This window comes from Nicotiana tabacum, chromosome 11, assembly GCF_000715075.1.
Source record: "Nicotiana tabacum cultivar K326 chromosome 11, ASM71507v2, whole genome shotgun sequence".
NCBI lineage: Eukaryota > Viridiplantae > Streptophyta > Magnoliopsida > Solanales > Solanaceae > Nicotiana > Nicotiana tabacum.
This window is the reverse complement of record NC_134090.1, coordinates 145532558-145547903: the sequence shown is the minus strand read 5'-3', so window position 1 is coordinate 145547903 and position 15346 is coordinate 145532558. Positions and strand designations below refer to the sequence as shown.

Here is a 15346-nt window from a genome sequence, read left to right as displayed (position 1 = left end):
TTCTTCCATTCAGTAATTCATACGGGGTATTGTTCAGAATTGATCTGATCATGCCCCTGTTCACTAAGTAGCAGGCAGTGTTGACAGCTTCTGCCCAGAAGTTCTTTGGAAGTCCACTGCCAATCAGCATTGTTCTTGCCATTTCTTCTAGAGTTCTGTTCTTTCTTTCTACTACTCCATTTTGTTGTGGAGTTCTGGGAGTTGAGAAGTTGTGAGTGATGTCGTTTTCATTTTAGAATTCATCAAATTTGATATTGTCAAATTCTGTCCCATGATCTAATCTAACTCATACAACTCTAGACTCCATCTTCACCTGAATTTTCCTCACAAAGGCCACAAATACTTCACCGGTTTCATCTTTTGTTCTGAGAAACAGAGTCTATGTAAATCTGGAATAGTCATCCACGATTACGAAAATGTATCTCTTTCCTCCTCTGCTTTGCACCCTCATAGGTCCACATAGATCCCTATGCAGGAGCTCAAGCGGCTTTGAGGTGCTCACATCTCTTTTTGACTTAAAGGAGGACTTTACATGTTTTCCTCTAGCATAGGCATCATAGACTTTTTGTGTTTTGAATTGTGACATTGGCAAACCATGGACCAGGTCCTTCTGAATTAGTTTGTTCAGAAGGGAAAGGCTTGCATGGCCCAGTTTTTTGTGCCATAGTTCAGCATCATTGTCAACTGCCTTCAGAAAACTCAGATCACCACTCTATAAGAATTCGATATCAGCAACATAGATGTTCTTGTATCTTCTGGCCACCAGAACTATTTCACCGGTCACAAGGTCAGTGATTGTACATATTTTGGACAAGAATTCAACCTTGTTTCCTTTATCGCAAATTTGAGAGACACTCAAGAGATTGTACTTAAATCCATTGACATAGTACACATTTTCAATAGAGTGAGTGAGTGACTTCCCAAATTTTCCAACTCCCAGAATGTACCCTTTTTTGCCGTTGCCAAAGGATACACTCCCTCCTTGCAGGGTTTTCAGTGAAAGAAAGTCTGTGGTGTTCCCAGTCATGTGTTTCGAACACCCACTATTCATGAACCATTGTTGACCACTTCCCTTCCCTGTTCCCTGCACAAATGATTAGGAGTTAGTTTTAGGAACCCAAACAAGTTTGGGTCCCTTGTAGTAACCAAGAGGATGAATAAGAGCTCTCTTAGTCCATGTAGGTAATGTGTGTTTCTTGTGAGTAGAACCTGGTCCCTCTTTTGTGGTCACAGTTTCAGCAGCCGCTTTATCTTTTGGTATTGATTGATTCTTGGCCTGGACACCTTCCTTGAAGTGCCCAATGTTCCCACATTGGGTACGAGGCCAGTTATTAGATGTAGTGGCGCTCTTACTGTGAGGGTTGTGAGGAGTTTTCTCCCTTGGGAACCCTGCTCCCCGCCCTTTTTCACTGTCATTAGTGAGCAAGGCAGTGATAGCTTCTAAGGACCAGGTCCACTTTAGAGACCTTTCAAGATCATTTATTACTTTTCTAGATTGGCTTGGAGGAGCTCGTTTTTCTCAATTTCAGCAAACATCCTATATCTCAAGGCTTTCACCTCATCTTCAAGCCTAAAATATTCCTCACTAACTATCCCATTTCCCCTTTCAGAGCATTCAAGTTTTGAATTAGTCAAAGGATTTACTATTAGTTCTCTTTGGTCTGCAGTTTCTGCCAAGAGATCACTCTTTTCTTTTCTAAGAATTTCAATGTTTTTCTTTTGATCAGTAATTGCAGCCACTAAGTCTTCTCTAGTATGTTCAGATTCTTCTAGCTCTAAGAACAAGGAATCCCTATCCTCCGCAAGACTACAAAAAGCAGTAATTAAAACATCATCTAAATTCATGAGTTTTTTTGGAGAATAGGATTTCAGATTTTTCTGAACATCCCTGAAGTTTACCACTTTGTTGCCATTGTCTTCATCATTATCTGGTTGAGCCATCAAAGCAAGCATTGAGTCATATCCAATCTCCTCGCCTTCAACTGCCATCGTGGAACTATCATCAGTATCAGATTTATCTTGTTTTACTTGTGTAGTTCCCTCATAAGCTATTTGCAAAGCCTCCCATATTTCCTTAGCAGTGTCGTGTGTAGAGATTCTGTCGTACTCTTTAGGTTCCAAACCATATACCAGAATTTTCTTGGCACAAAAGTTCTTCTCCACCACTTTCTTATCTGCTTCAGTGTATTCTTTGCTATTTTTTTTATTGAAAATGAAAATTCATTTAGTACCTTGATTGTTACAAACGGACTATCGCAGATGACATCCCAAAGCTCACTATTCTCAGCTATGATGAAATCATGCATTCTAACTTTCTACCACCAATATCATTTTCCATCAAACTTGGGTGAGTGGTAAATGGATTGACCTTCTTCAAAATTTAGTGGAGCTGCCATGAGGATCCTTCCTAGGTGTTAGCCTGATAGGAGGAACCTGCTCTGATACCAATTGTTAGATTGTATGGATCCACTAAATCGTAGAGTACCTGGTCCTCTACAAGATTCTGCTGAGAGCACTTAGTAAAGCAGTAAGTAAATGAGGCAGAGGATTTTTACGTGAAAAAATCTCACAAAAGGGGATCAAAAAACCACGACCTACCTTGTAGGCTTTTAACTTCACTAACTTGTAATCTTACATATTATAAACAACTTTACAATACTTCCTATTGCAAAGAATTTACTCAACTAACTTGTGGTACCTTTACCACAAGCCACTTTGTGACTATTCTAGTTACAAAGGTTTTTTCTAACTTGTGATGCTATCACCATAAACCATTTTGTAATTCTACGATTACAAAGACTTTTCCTTATGACTAAATCTAGTCAAAACATACACCCAACGAGTTTACGGATTTACAAGAGGATTCCTAATCAGTATGTTTCTAGATAAGCGATTTTGGAGATATGGTAAGTACAATAACAAGGTTACAACTCAACTAGGACAACAAGCATCAATCTTTTAGGAACTGGTCCATAGTGGCGTTCAACCTTATTTTTCAAGCTTGAAAGGATGATTTTTCTATTTTTTTTCAAGAGGCTTGAATGAGAAACAGAAACCTTCTTCCAATGATGTTTTTGTATAAAGCACATTTGGTACATCTTGATCAAATGACTTGAAATGATGTGAGTACTTTGTTTGGTTAGAGAGTGAGTGGGCTGACACTGTGGTGCAGTGTGGCAGAAACAGTGTCATCGGTCACTTCATTTCCAGCTGTGTCCAAATGAATTTGTACTTCTATGAGGAAACCACAAAAGCATCAGGTCCTTATTTGGTTCCTAGTTCCTGAAGCTGTAGCAATCCATCTTTAGCTAAAATCTGTTAACGCTTGCAGTAATCCAAGTAGGCCAGGTTCCGTATCTGGTTCTTAGTCATAAGTTTGTTAGATCATCAAAATATCAGGAAAGAGCATTTAAGATCTATCATTAGCCTTGGCTTGCAGCCGTCTAACTTAGAGTAGTAGTAAGTAGCACAAAAAGAGAGCAGAAAGTTTTAAGTGTGAGAGAGAGTTTTGAAACCAAGAGTGTTCGTGTCTTTGTTCTGATAAGAGATTGAGTATATATAGCTTGAAAACAGGTAGCAAATAAGGTAAAAATCAAAGTCCATTAGTAATTGTGGAACTCAAAATCAGTCAGTCAGGAAATCAAGGTAAGTACTCCCTTTGATTAAGGGAATTAGCTCAAACGGTAAGAACAAGTGATAAATAAGGAAGGAAATAAGTGTATGACTGAACATGACAAATAAGAAAATATTTTATGTATAGTACAAGTACACAATAGGTAATAGAGGTCAGGTTCAACATATTTCAATCAATGAAAGACTTAAGAAATCAATTAATAGCATAATTGCCCATATAATAAGGTCAGAAAACAATCTACAAGATAAAAATCAATAGAGATATCACGCGGAATCAGTGAAGAATCAATCACAAAGGTTCAAGGATTCAAAAATAGAATATAGTAATGATTTAGCACCACTTTATAGGAACAATCATATGGTAAGCAAAACCAGAACCCTAAGAGGTCAAGTAGGGCAAGAATCTTATATATAAAATTAGGGATTCATGTAGAGCATAGTCCGAATTAGTAAGCTAAGCATGATACAATTAGGAGAAGTGAAGAATTAGAAACATTGGCGAGCAAAATAGGGAAAAATCACACAATATATAGGGATAACCATAATTAGAAATCCTAACAAGCAAACATAGGGCAAAAATCACAGAATCATATAAACATACAGATTAACTTAACACGTTATCAAACAAAACTCAGAAACCCAAGATTGGAACTAAGAAATTAGGGTTTTCATCATAAGCGAGTCGAAAAAGGAGTAAAATTATAGAATCAGTCAAAATATGCAAGAGATAGAAGTTTTAAACATAAATAATCGGTTTAAACAAAATGTAGAAGAAGTTCCGAAAACCCTAGTTTGAGAAGAAGGTAAAAAATACTTGAAATCGATGATTTTTATAAAAGTGATTCAAGAACAGTGTAAAATATCAAAAGAACAAACTCAAATCATTTAAAAATAGTACAGATCTAGGTGATGTAAGCAAAAATTAGGGTTTCAGAAGAAAACCAAGTAGAGATAGAAGAACATGTTCAGAAACTCAAAGATCGTAACAAATACAGTGTGATTTTGCTCAAAATCACACCGGAGTAGCCATGAACAGCCAATAGCAAACCCTAGATACAAGTCGGTGTGGCCCAGGGCCCTTGAAGGCCTCATAGAAGATGAGCATGGCAATGCAGGAGCCATTGGAGGCTTAGGGTTGAAGGGTGGTCACCGGAGAGGACAGGAGAGGGAGGTCGGCGGGTGAGAGGAGCTAGGGTTAGGTAGAATGGTTGAGATATGAGAGAATACAGAGGCGACGGGATTTGGAAATGAGGGTTAGGGGGTCTTTGGAATTAAAAAAAGAAAGGATTAATATGTGTCGTTGATCTGGGAGATCAACGGCCAAGATTTAGTTTGGGTTGGATCGGGTATACGGGTTTAGGGTTTGGGTCGGGTAATTTGGTAGGAAATTGGGCTGGGGTTGGGTTCAATTTAGGATGTAATTGAAATGTAAATCGGGCTACAATTTAAATAGCCAATTTTCCCTATATTAATTTATAATAAATAATAAATAATTCTTGAAAAATAATTTTATGTACCAAAATGATTTAAAGTATATATTTAACACTTTAAAAATATGGGGACCAATTTTACGCATATAAAATATAATTATACATTAAATAGGCTAATATTGCAATTATATGTAATTTAGCTTAAAAACTACCCACCCCAGACCCAACTAGTGGAATTATACTGGGTTGTTGTTGTTAGCTTAAAAAATACCAAATGCAATTTATAAAAATGCATAAAAATATATTAACCATATTTTGGCATAAGTATAGAAATTAAATTACTAAATTACAATAACGATAATTTGAAGAATAATTATTGTGGTTTTAAGAATAAAAGGGAAGGAAATAAATCAATTTAAATCCTTAAAAGTATGGAAAGAATTATAAAAACCTTGTGAGCGCTTATATATGCATGTATATGCTATTTTGAAGGTATCTATGCATATAAAAAAATAGAAAAAAAATTGGGTATCAACAATATGAACCTGAAGTTGATGGCAAAACTAACACTAGAGTTGTGGTCAAGGCCGTCTTAAGCTTCTGAAAGCTCTCCTCACACTCATTCGACCACCTTAATAGAGCACCCTTTTGAGTCAACTTGGTCAAGGGCGATGCGATAGATGAGAATCCCTGAACAAACCGGCGGTAATAACCCGCCAAACCAAGAAAGCTACGAATCTCTGTGGCTGAGGACGGTCTGGGCCAACTCTAAACTGCCTCTATCTTCTTTGGATCAACCTGAATACCCTCGTTGGACACCACGTGCCCCAAGAAAGCCATTGAACTGAGCCAAAACTAACACTTGGAGAACTTTGCATAAAGCTTCTCCTCCCTCAGTCTCTGCAACACAACTCTCAAATGCTCTGCGTGTTCCTCCTGACTACGCGAGTACACCAGAATATCATCAATGAAAACTATGACAAACAAGTCGAGATAAAGCCAAAACACATTGTTCATCAAATGCATGAACGCTGCTGGGGCATTGGTCAGCCCAAAAGATATCACTAGGAACTCATAATGACCATATCGGGTCATAAGAACTGTCTTAAGAATATCTGAGTCCTTAATCTTCAACTGGTGATAACTTGAACAGAGATCAATCTTGGAGAACACTCTCGCTCCCTGAAGCTGGTTGATGGGTTTTCAATATCTTTGTCTTATGCTTATTATATTTTGATGATCTAACAAACTTATTACGAAGATCCAGAAAGAGAACCTGACCCACATAGTATACATTTCAAATGAATAATGTCCAGTCTGATCCAGCAAATGAAAGAACAACTATAGGGAGGAACACAACAGGGACCTGATGACCTGGTCCCTTAGGGTTCTCCAACAGAAGTACAAGTTAGTGATTGTCTGTAACTTTACAGAAAGGAACACAACTAGGACCTGGTCCCTTAGTGTTCTCTGACACAAGTACAAGTCAATTGTACTAGAACATAACAGCAAAAAGTGACTATCTCACAACTGTTACAAAAGAGGAACACAACTGGGACCTGGTCCCTTAGTTTTCTTTGACAGAAGTATAAGTCAACTATACAGCTGGAATGCAACTGCACAAAAGTGACAGTACAACAGTCACTTCTCATTGGGAAGAAGCATGTATCAAGAATTGACATCACCATCCATTGTGATGTCTTTTGCGGTATAACAACCCGGTGCAAGGCACATAAAAATTCACTTGTGCATTCAGTGATATTCTCTCAAGCATAACAGTGTTCATCCGGCATTGAAGCCACTGGTGTGTTAAGAACAAGAAGACGACTCCGCTAAGGATCAGTTTCGTAATGAGTTTATGTATATCCGTAGTTGAGTTGTAATCTTGTTATTTGTTCTTCATTGTATCTCCTATCTTGCTTTCTTAGAAGCTTTGTCTTAGGAAAACCAAAAAACCGTAAATTCCAAGTTTATGTTGTGACTAGGATTAGTCATAAGTTTAAAGTCTTTATAACTAGGAGAGTTATAAAGTGGCTTGTGGTGAGAGAATCCCAAGTTAGTTTAAGTCTTTGTAATATGGTTATTGAAAAGTGGCTTGTAATAGTGAGATTACAAGTTAGTGAAGCTAAAAGCCTACAAGTGTAGGTCGTGGTTTTTTGATCCCCCTATGTGGGATTTTTTCACGTAAAAATCTCTTATCTTCTTTACTTATAGCTTTATTATCATTCTCTGGTTAACCTCATAGAGGACCAGGTACTCTACTGTTTGGTGGAGTCATACAAACTAACACTGGTCAAAGAAATCATCGATAAGAGGCAAAGGATCCTTGTTCTTGATTGTTACTTTGTTCAACTGCCTGTAATCAATGCACATTCTCATCGTGCCATCCTTCTTCTTCACAAATAGAACAGGCGCACCCCAAGGCAACACACTAGGCAGAATGAACCCCTTATTAAGGAGTTCCTGAAGCTGCTTCTTCAACTCTACTGGTGCCATACGATACAGTGGAATAGAAATGGGTTGAGTGCCCGGTACCTGATCAATACCAAAATCAATATCCTTGTCCGGTGGCATGTCGACAGGTCTGCAGGAAACACATCGGAAAAATCTCTCACAACAGGAATAGAATCAATACTAGGAGTCTCTGCATTGACATCCCTCACAAAGGCTAAGTATGAAAGACAACCTTTCCCAACTATCTACTGGGCCTTCAAGAACGAAACCACCCTACCCAGGACAAATTCAGTCAAACCTCGCCACTCAATCCGTGGCACACTCGGCATAGCCAATGTCACTGTCTTAGCATGACAGTCTAAAATAGCACGAGACAGAGATAGCCAATCCATCCCAATATCACATCAAAGTCCACCATACAAAGCAATAATAGGTCCACTCGGGTCTCCAGACCCCCAATAGTCACCACACACGACCGGTACACACGGTCCACAACAATAGTATCACCCACCGGAGTAGATATACGAACATATGAAACAAGATACTCATAGGGCGTATCCAAATAACGAGCAAAATATGATGACACATATGAAAAAGTGGAACCGAGATCAAATAATACAAAGGCATCTCTATGGCAGACTGAGACAATACCTGTAATCATAGCATCTGAAGCAATAGCATCGGGTCTAGCTGGGAGTGCATAGAAATGGGCCAGACCACCACCCGATCGACCTCCCCCTTTGGGGTGACCCCTAGCTGACTAACCTCTACCCCTAGCTGACTGGGTGGGTGGTGGTGAAGTAACTGGCGTTGAAGCTAATGGCTAACTCCTTTGCTGAGATGAACCCCCAAGACGACGAGGACACTGCCTCCACATGTGACCCAACTCTCCACACCCATAACAACTCCCTGGTGCTAGAGACGAGGACTGAAGGGAACCCCTAGCACTAGCATGACTAGCAGATGCACCTGGCATAGAAGAGCCCTGAACTGATGGAGCACGAGACGAACTCTAGGCTAGAAAGGCACTAAGTGATGAATGGCCCTAATGAGAACTATGAGAACCATGACCCGATGACGCCCCATGATAACCTGGGCGAGCTAACTGAGCATGTCTGAATGGACAGCCTCTACCATGCTGAAACTGACCCCTCGAAAGAGCACCACCATAACTACCAGATCCCCGAGGCCTCTTGGCCTTCCTCTCATCTGTCACAACCCAAGTTCGCCCTTCGTGAATTGTCGTGATAGCACCTAGTCTCTACGACTAGGTAAGCCTAAAAAATTGTGGAAAAGAAATCAACAGAATAAAATTAGCCAAAACTGTAGAAAAATGTCAAAATAAAGCATTTAAGATACTGCTCGGCATATACAATACAACTCTCAAACTGGAACTACATTTCCCAAAACCCGAAATCTCATGAAATCACAAGCTTTTGAGTGTCTACAAGTATCTAACTAAAGAATGTCTAAACAAAAGGTACTACAGAAGGGCTAATACATTAAGGGAGAATAGAAAGGGACTCCTCGGTCTGCAGACGCGGCAGATATACCTCGAAATCTTTGGAAAATTGCCTCGCCTCAAGGGTAGTAGGACTGAGTCGAAGTACCTAAATCTGCACATGAAAAACATGCACATAAAGGGCATGAGTACACCACAACCATACTTAGTAAGTGCCAAACCTAACCTCGGTCAAGTAGTGACGAGGAAGGTCAGGGCCCTACTGAGTCTAAATGAAAAACAAGGTATAACAGCATGGAATAAAATAGTATAATTAAGTGCAACAGTAAGAAGTAACACAAGATAGAAAGAGCAACAACAACTACAACAGAGACAAAATAATGACAGACAGAAATACAGCTCAACACAGAGATAACAACCGGGATCTCCCAAGATACCGTCATGTAGTCCAAAATATAAATATCCAGTGGATCTCCCGGAATACAGATCCGTAGTCCTAAATGTAAATATCCAGTGTTGGGGGAATCTACCTGGTGTAGTCCCATAGTTCCAATTTAAAAGTGCAGGGGGATCTCCCAGAATACAAATCCATAGTCCCAAAGTAAACATGCAGGGGGGGATCTCCTGAGATACCGTCCCGTAGTCCCAAAGTAAACACGCAGTAGCAACATGAAGAACACTCAATTCAATTCAATTTCATACCAAGTTAAAATAGGTACTTCTAACCTAGCATGTTGCACAGAATCCAATAAGGCAGTTTGAGAAAATGAAGCAATTAATTCAATTAAGCATGCTTCACAAAGCAAATAGTAAGCTTAAATTATAAGTAGTATAGACAGGAAAAGAAGCAAAATTATAGTTAATTTATAAAAATAGGATTTTCAACAATTAGTACAAGTACGCACTCGTCATCTCATGTACAAGGCATTTCAAATATCAACAATACCAAATCCTAAGGGGGTTACCCCACACAAGGTTAGGTAAGCCACTTACCTCGAACCGGCTCAAAAATCAACCTGAAACCACTCTCTTTCCATGGGTACTCGACTCCAAATGACCCAAATCTATTCAATTCAATTGCATAATATAAATATAACTTCAAGTAACTGATTCCACTAATTAAATCTAAGATAATACGTGAAATTAAGAAAAATGACCAAAATGCCCATTAGGCCCACATCTCGGAATCGGGTAAAAGTTACAAATTCAGAATCCTCATACTGTCACGAGTTCATTTATACCAAAATTATTCCAATCTGACATCACAATCTAGATCAAAACCCCAAAATTAAGTCTAAGAACTTTTCTCCACTTTTCCTCAATTTTCATCCCAAATCCGAAATTAAATGACAAAACTAAGATTAGATAATAGGAATACAACTAGAAAGGGATTAGGAATCGTTACCCACTGATTTCCTCTTCAAAATCCTACCCAAATCGCCCTCTCTCGAGCTCCAAATCGATTTTCTAACTTTTGATTTCAAACCCTTTAAATGTGTTGTTTTCTACCCAGCAAATCCGCTTCTTCGGCCAAGGGACTGCACCTGTGGTCCCGCTTCTGCGAAAACTCAACCTCACCTATGATAATTCATTAATTTCCCATTTCTGCACCTGTGACCAATTCCACGCATGTGCGTGGACACTTCCGCACTTGCGACTTCTAGCCTTTCCTCATCTGGCCGCATCCACGGTCTCACAACCGCACATGCAGTCCCATTCACGCAGGTGCGGTTATGCCAGGTTCAGCCAATATTAAATTTTCCTAAGTCCAATTTAACTTCCATTAAGCACCCGAACTCACCCGAGGGCCCCGGGACCTCAACCAAACATGCCAACCAATCCAAAAACATTATTCAAACTTGTCCCAACCTTCGGAACGGTCAAAACAATATTAAAACACCAATTTAACATCAGGTTCAAGCCTAAGAACTCCAAAAATTCTCAATTTACACTTTCAATGAAAAAGTCTATCAAATCTCGTCCGAATGACCTGAAATTCACGTCACATTAAACACTACGGAGCTACTCCAACTTTCAGAATTCCATTTCGACCCTGATATAAAAATCTCACTATCGAACCGGAAACTTCAAAAATTCAACTTTCGGCATTTCAAGCCTAAATAAGCTACGGACCTCCAAAACACAATCCGAACATGCCCCTAATCCTGAAATAACCCAATGGAGCTAAAGGGACCGACATAATTCCATTCTGAGGTTGTCTTCACATTGCTTCGACTACAATCTAAATTCTAAAACTTAAACTCTCATTTAGGGATTAAGTGTCCCAAAACTCTCCGAAATTCCAAATAAATCTTCCCGACAACTCACAATATCAGAAACAAACACGAGGAATGCAGTTAATAGGGGATCAGGGCATTAATTCTTAAAAAGACCAGCCGGGTCATTACATCCTCCTATACTTAAACATCTGTTCGTCCTCGAACGAGCAGAGAGATATACCTGAAGTAGTGAAAAGATGAGGGTAATGGTTGTGCATATCCTGCTCGGTCTCTCAGGTCGCTTCCTCGACCGGTTGACCCCGCCACTAAACCTTCACTGATGCAATGTTCTTTGACCTCAACTTTCAAACCTGCCTGTCCAATATCGCCACTGGCTCCTCAACATAAGATATATTCTTGTCCAACTGGACTAAACTGAAATCCAACACGTGCGATGGATCACCGTGATACCTCTGGAGCATCGAAACATGAAATACCGGATGAACTCATCGAAACATGAAATACCTAAGAGGTAAGGTAAGTTCATAAGCAACCTCCCTAGCATACTGCAATATCTCAAAGGGGCCAATAAACCTCGGACGCAACTTCCCTTTATTCCCAAATCTCATAGCGCTCTTCATAGGCGAAACTTGAAGCAGAACCCGCTCTCCAACCATATAAGAAACATCACGAACCTTTTAGTCAGCGTAACTCTTCTGTCTGGACTAGGCTGTATGAAGTCTATCCTGAACACCTTAACCTTCTCCAAATCATCCTGAACCAAGTCTGTGCCCAATAATCTAGACTCACCCAGCTCAAACCAACCCACCAGGGATCTACAACGCCTACCATATAGAGCCTCCTACGGTGCCATCTGAATGCTAGACTGATAGCTGTTATTGTAGGCAAACTCCGCCAAAGGCAAGAACTGATCCCAAGACCCTCCAAACTCAATCACACACGCACAAAGAATATCCTCAAGAATCTGAATAGTGCGCTCGGACTGTCCGTCCGTCTGAGGGTGAAATGTTGTATTCAACTTCACCCGAGTACCCAACTCATGTTGTACGGCCCTCTAGAACCATGATGTGAATTGAGTATCTCTATCTGAAATGATAGAAATTGGAATACCATGCAGACGAACAATCTCCTGGATATAAATCTCTGCCAACCGCTCCGAAAAATAGGTAGTACACATAGGAATGAAGTGTGTGGACTTGGTAAGCCGATCCACAATCACCCAAATGGCATCGAACTTTCTGAAAGTCCGTGGGAGTCCAACTACGAAGTCCATGGTGATTCGCTCCCACTTCCACTCTGATATCTCTATCTACTAAAGCAACCCACCCGGTCTCTGGTGCTCATACTTTACCTGCTGACAATTGAGGCACCGAGCTACAAACCCAACTATATCTTTATTCATCCTCCTCCACCAATAGTGTTGCCTCAAATCCTGGTACATCTTCGCGGCACCCGAATGAATGGAATACCGTGAACTATGGGCCTCCTCTAGAATCAACTCTCGAAGCCCATCAATATTGGGTACACAAATCCGACCATGCATCCTCAATACCCCATCATCACCAATAGTCACATCTCTAGCATCACCATGCTAAAACTTGTCCTTGAGAACAAGCAAATGAGGGTCATCAAACTGACGCTCTCTGATAGCATCACCAATAGTCACATCTCTAGCATCACCATGCTGAAACCACGCAAACTAGAACCCGACTGGGATCCAAAGGATCCAACCTCGCAAACTAACTGGCTAAGGCCTGAACATCCATCGCCATGGGCCTCTCCACTGCTGGTAAATAAGCCAAACTCCCCAAACTCTCTGCCCGACGACTCAAAGCATCGGCCACCACATTGTCCTTGCCCAGGTGATATAAAATAGTGATATCATAGCCCTTCAGCATCTCTAACCATCTCCTCTGATGCAAATTAAGATCCTTCTACTTGAACAGATGCTGCAAACTTCGGTTGTTAATACAAATCTTGTAAGCACGTGATTTTTGCCCTATATGAGAATTACTCCCAAAAAATTCAAAATAAAATAAATTTCCTTGGTGTGCAATTTTGAGAATTTTTGTGACATTTTTGGATAATTATTTGTATTTTTCTGTGCTTGTTTATTTGTTAAATTAATAAAAAAATATGTCGCATTTTGCATGTAGGATTTAATTCTACAATTGTTAGTAATTACGTTTGCTTTACAAAAACTGAAAATTACAAAAATAGGCATCTTTTGCATTTTTAGCATTTAATGTCCAATTGTACAATTTTATGCTTAATTATGCGTTAATTGTTATTGGGAATTAATTTGCGCTTTTATAACTTAATTTAGTTCTTAATAATAATTTAAGTATTTTTATAATTTAGTTTTAGAAAAATAAAAGAAAAGAGAGCAAAAATACCAAAAAATCGGAATTGGGCCTCTTCTTCGATTTCAAACCACAAGCCCAAATAATTGTCCAACCTTCCCCATGACCCGGTCCATCTCCACACGGGTCGATCCGGTCCGCCCCATAACCCCAATACCCAACCCCTCTTCATTTTTCATTTTTCCCAAAACAAAACAAAAAACAGAAAAAGAAAACAAAACCCTAAAACCCTAAGAAATCCATCCCCCCCCCTCCCTTTCTCTCTTCTCCTTCACCATCTCCAAAACTCTAAGCCTCTCCAATGGTTGTCAGAGCCTCCATCGTCTTCTCCTTCACACCCAAGCCGACCCCCCGTCCGCCATTAAAACCAAACGACCACCTTCGAGCTTCGTCTTGACATCCATGGCAAAAACAACCAACGTACATGGTTGCTTCTGCTGCGTCCAAATAGACCCGGATGCATCTTCCTTCATATTCTTTGTCGAGCTCAAGCTTGAGCTTGACATCCATGGACGACCATTGCCTTCCTCGACGACCACTCGCTTCCAGCTCATTTCTGCTGCTTCTGCTGCATCCAAACGGAAAATATAATGGCTATTACTTCTTCGTCGTCAACCACTCGTTTCAAGACCCAACTGCTTCTGCCTTCTGCTTCATCTTCTTCGCCGGAACAACCACGAAACAGACTTCCTCCTGCCCCGCCAAGCAGTTGGTAGAAACCAAACCCCATCGCCATTGTTTCATCTTCTTCAGTCGACAACCAGCGACCCCAGCAAACGTAGCTGCTATCTCGCCGTTTCTTCAACTTTTCCAGCAGCTCCCTCATGTCCAAATAACCGCCTGCTACGTCCAAACACACCTTGCTTCTGCAGCGTTGTTGCTGCCACGACGAGCAACTTATTTTGTTTCAGTTGTGCTGCTGCCACCATTTCGTTTTTTCTAGTTTTAGTCGAGGTCGTCGATCGTCGTTTTGAGTTCGTCAAAGTTAAAAGGAAGGTGAGTTCGTCATTGATTTCAAGATCCGTTAGGTCGTTCGCAGTCTTGGTGCGATAATCGTGTTCGGACAGATTTATTCTCATTCAAGTTCTTCGTCATTTCGATCCGGTTAGTAGATTTTGAGTTTCACTTTTGTCCGTATTTTGTTTTGATATTATCAAATCTAAAATCGGAAAATTCTTGTTTTGTTCGTGTTCATTGTTTTGTTAATTTTTCAGTTTATTCATGTGAAATTGTTAGTTTAATGTTTGTTAGATTCAAATTGAAATTTAATTAATTATTTCTTCAGTTTGTTTCATGTGTTTTATGTATTTTTCAGAAATTGTTAATGTTGTTAGATTCAAGTTTAAATTCATAATTGTTTCTTCTTCGGTTTTGTTTTGTTATTTGTCTAAAAGAATTTAGTTGTATGAATCTGTCATGTTTTGTTGTTAAAATAGATTTAATTCATGTTCATCTTTGTTTGAAGTTCATTTTTTAATCCAGTGATTTAATGTGAGTTTATGTTTTGGTTTTTGATTTGTTGATTTAGTTTGAATCATGTATTGTGTTGTTAATATTGTTGTGTCCTTGCTCATCCATTTTTGGTCTAAGTTAACCAGGATTGGTTCCCAATATGGTTAATTTATTCACATTAATTTGATGTTGTTCATCTGTGTTCATATGATTTGTTGTTGAGTTTGTTTAAGAAATTGGTCTTATTAGCTATATTTTGGTTGAGTTTGATTAATTGATTGGTTATAGCTGATGGGGGTAAAATGGTAATTG

General features: G+C 39.6%; 1 protein-coding gene across 1 annotated transcript; it reads right to left on the bottom strand.

Moving 5' to 3' along the window:
- Nucleotides 1-286: 286 nt before the first annotated feature.
- Nucleotides 287-14092, bottom strand: LOC142166039 (uncharacterized). Its single transcript, XM_075224449.1, has 6 exons — nt 14007-14092; nt 1900-2194; nt 1487-1797; nt 1232-1409; nt 948-1084; nt 287-365 (listed from the first exon to the last, which is right to left on the bottom strand). Exons 1-6 carry the CDS (start codon nt 14090-14092, stop codon nt 287-289), a joined length of 1086 nt encoding a protein of 361 aa, XP_075080550.1.
- Nucleotides 14093-15346: the final 1254 nt, after the last annotated feature.

What these genes read in the sequence shown, in the direction of transcription:
- LOC142166039 (XM_075224449.1), bottom strand. Translation starts at nt 14,092, where the DNA reads ATGGATGTCAAGCTCAAGCTTGAGCTCGACAAAGAATATGAAGGAAGA. An exon ending in ATAAAGCGGCTGCTGAAACT is followed by an intron (nt 1,085 to 1,231) that starts GTGACCACAAAA and finishes TCATTTGTGCAG; the next exon opens with GGAACAGGGAAGGGAAGTGG. An exon ending in TTTGGCAACGGCAAAAAAGG is followed by an intron (nt 366 to 947) that starts GTACATTCTGGG and finishes TCTGTTTCTCAG; the next exon opens with AACAAAAGATGAAACCGGTG.